General features: G+C 37.1%; 1 protein-coding gene across 2 annotated transcripts in view; it reads right to left on the reverse strand.

Annotated features, from left to right (window-relative positions):
- Nucleotides 1-946: 946 nt before the first annotated feature.
- The window catches only part of LOC115243615 (T-box transcription factor TBX20-like), a 57478-nt gene continuing 55768 nt past the window's right edge, over nt 947-2656 (reverse strand). For both annotated transcript variants that reach the window (XM_029820748.1, XM_029820747.1), the window contains exon 6: nt 947-1900. In XM_029820748.1, coding sequence (XP_029676608.1) covers nt 1441-1900 — 460 coding nt within the window. In that variant the 3' untranslated portion in view covers nt 947-1440. The remainder of the gene's footprint in view (nt 1901-2656) is intronic.

Raw genomic sequence — 2656 nt, forward strand, 5'->3', positions numbered from 1 at the left:
CTTCGCTGTTCCGTTTGCGCATGTTTCGCGATATAGAACTAAATGACACTCTCATCACAAACTAAAAGATGTAATGAATCGAGAAGAAGCTTGAGGCTGAGCGTTTTTACATTTTTGATGACTTGAAACTAATACTTCTGGCACTTTACAAAAATTTGATTTGTAAAAATATACATAACAGGTTTATTATTCTTAAGATTATGCCCGAAAGAAATAATAGTCATTACAGAAAAAGCGAAATATATATAATAGCGTTTAGATTATTTAATAGATGGAACGAACACATATCATGTCTGAACATGAGAAAAATATTTGAAACGAGTAAAAATGTAAAATAAAGAGAATGAATAAAATTTAAAGAAATACGGTGAACAACGAAGCAATTGCAATGTAAAATAATATCTGTCGAAAAATAGAGTTATACAATTTTCTGCTATATTAAAAATTCTATATGATTAACAAAGTTAGTTATATCTTTTAAGTAATAATACAATAAAAATTATATACAATATAAATTGTATTAAATAATAATACAATAAAAATTAATTAAATAAAATTAATTATTAACGCATAAAAGGCATTTATACATGTGTCAAACATTGTGTTTCAGAAATAGAGATACGAATATATGTAAAAAAAAAGATATAAAAAATATAATACAAGAGAAAATAATTTTCCCTTTAAATTAACATAATTATTGTGTAACAAAATAATTAACATAAATCAAAGGAACTCTGAAACATTTGCTTCATTAACTTACCGCCACTAGATCCAGCACCGGTTCGAGTTAATTTAAAGGATGATTTATGTGTATGTATGTGTTATATGGAATATAAATCATTAAGATTAAAAATCACAACCTGGAGGAGATAGAAATAATGTTTGAAAGATTTCTTTATATATGTATATAATCACTAAGCAATTATAAATTCAATTTATCTAATAAGGATAAAAAAAAAATACTTTATTAATATTATATAATTAATTTACAATGATTTATTTAGTATCTCCGTTACACAAAATTTGGCATTATTTTTAATTGTTATATGCTTACATATTATATTAAAATGTGTCGAGACACATCAACATTTTAAACACGGCTAAATCACATATGTAATTTTATAATTGTATTGTATACTGTATTATATAATTGTATTATATATATAGTATATTATACTATATGTAGTTTAGCCGCGTTTATAATATTGATATAACGTCGTTTTAATTCGATTTAACTTTCACTACTCGTATATAAGCATATAACAGCTGTGAAGAAGTGTCATTCAACAAAGTGTCACTTTACTTCCACATCGCGTTATCCGAATCTTTACAACGATCAAACGCGCGCTCGGCTATCGGGATAGTTCCGATATTCCGGTTTCACGATCACAGACAAATGGAGGAGGAACGATGCCGTGGTCGACGAGTCGGCGGGGTTCGCTAATTGGGGGTGGACGGGCGTGTCCGCAACGGCGGGGGTGTACTGGCCGTCGGCGGATAGGGCGCGTACCTGACTACTGTGGAGGCAGTGGGAGAGGATCGTCGCGAGATCATCGCGACTGGGGGTGGTTGCCAGGGCCACGGCAGCGCCGCCGGGTACGGGAAGCCGGCGGCGGCGACGGCGGTGGAATAGGGCGAGGGTGAGCCGGCGGCACCCCTGGCGCCGTACAAAAGCGCCGTCGACGGCGAAAGCCAGGGCGATAACGCGTTCTCGTTTAATTGTTGCTGCTGTTGCTGCGTAGACGGCTGATGGTGTTGCGACTGCTGCTGCTGTTGCTGTTGGGCACCCAGTGCCGCGACCACCGCCGCCGGTGACGACGACATAGCGAGGTGCTCGTAGAGTCTCATCGGGGTGACGCCGCATCTCACCAACTGCTGCTCCATGAGTTCCATGGGGTCTCTGGAATAGTCAAGAGAAACGAGATATATCGCTGTAACGACGCGGGTAGATCAAAGCGGATGAGAAATTTCTTGTGTATATAAAATCTAGGACAAATTTCCCCGATTTAAAAATTGAGAAATAAAATTTAAGATTTAAGAATTGAAATATAAGATTTTTATTACAGACAAGTGATAAGTATATCTTATATATTATAAGGGGAAAAGATATCTGTGGTATTCAAGTATACATATGAGTTCATACATGACAAAATTTTTTATAATATATAAGAATAATGTCCGTTACGGTGCACTCTGGTTTCTCTCTCCCTCTCTGAAAATATTCTTCCCTTTAAAAATGTGATGATAAATTGCAGTACTTGTGTTTATTTAAAATCTGGAATATAAATCTTCTGAGTATCAGAGTGCTCGTTCGGCACGCCAGGATTAGACGAGGAATCGAACGAGCGTCACGCTATTGTGTCAAGAGGTCGCAATCTTCTACGCGAGACGGCGAAGATCACGCGGGGCGAGCAAATAAATCCTTTAGAGCCGCGGGAACAGCGAGACAGCGAGATAAAATCGTCCATCCTTAAGGCGAGAGAGGCGGCTCTCGCCGGTCGGCTGATTAATCGATCGACGTTATCGGCATTAATAGCACTTAAAAGGGAGTAAATCAATGAGATTCCTTTAGGAACAGAGTCGAGATAGACAAAGAGAGAATGGCGGATAATTAAGACGGGCTTTCCTCTCATAGAGATGTACGAATGTGAGGAGG

This window comes from Formica exsecta, unplaced genomic scaffold (genome assembly GCF_003651465.1).
Source record: "Formica exsecta isolate Colony F162 unplaced genomic scaffold, ASM365146v1 scaffold72, whole genome shotgun sequence".
NCBI classification, from domain to species: domain Eukaryota; kingdom Metazoa; phylum Arthropoda; class Insecta; order Hymenoptera; family Formicidae; genus Formica; species Formica exsecta.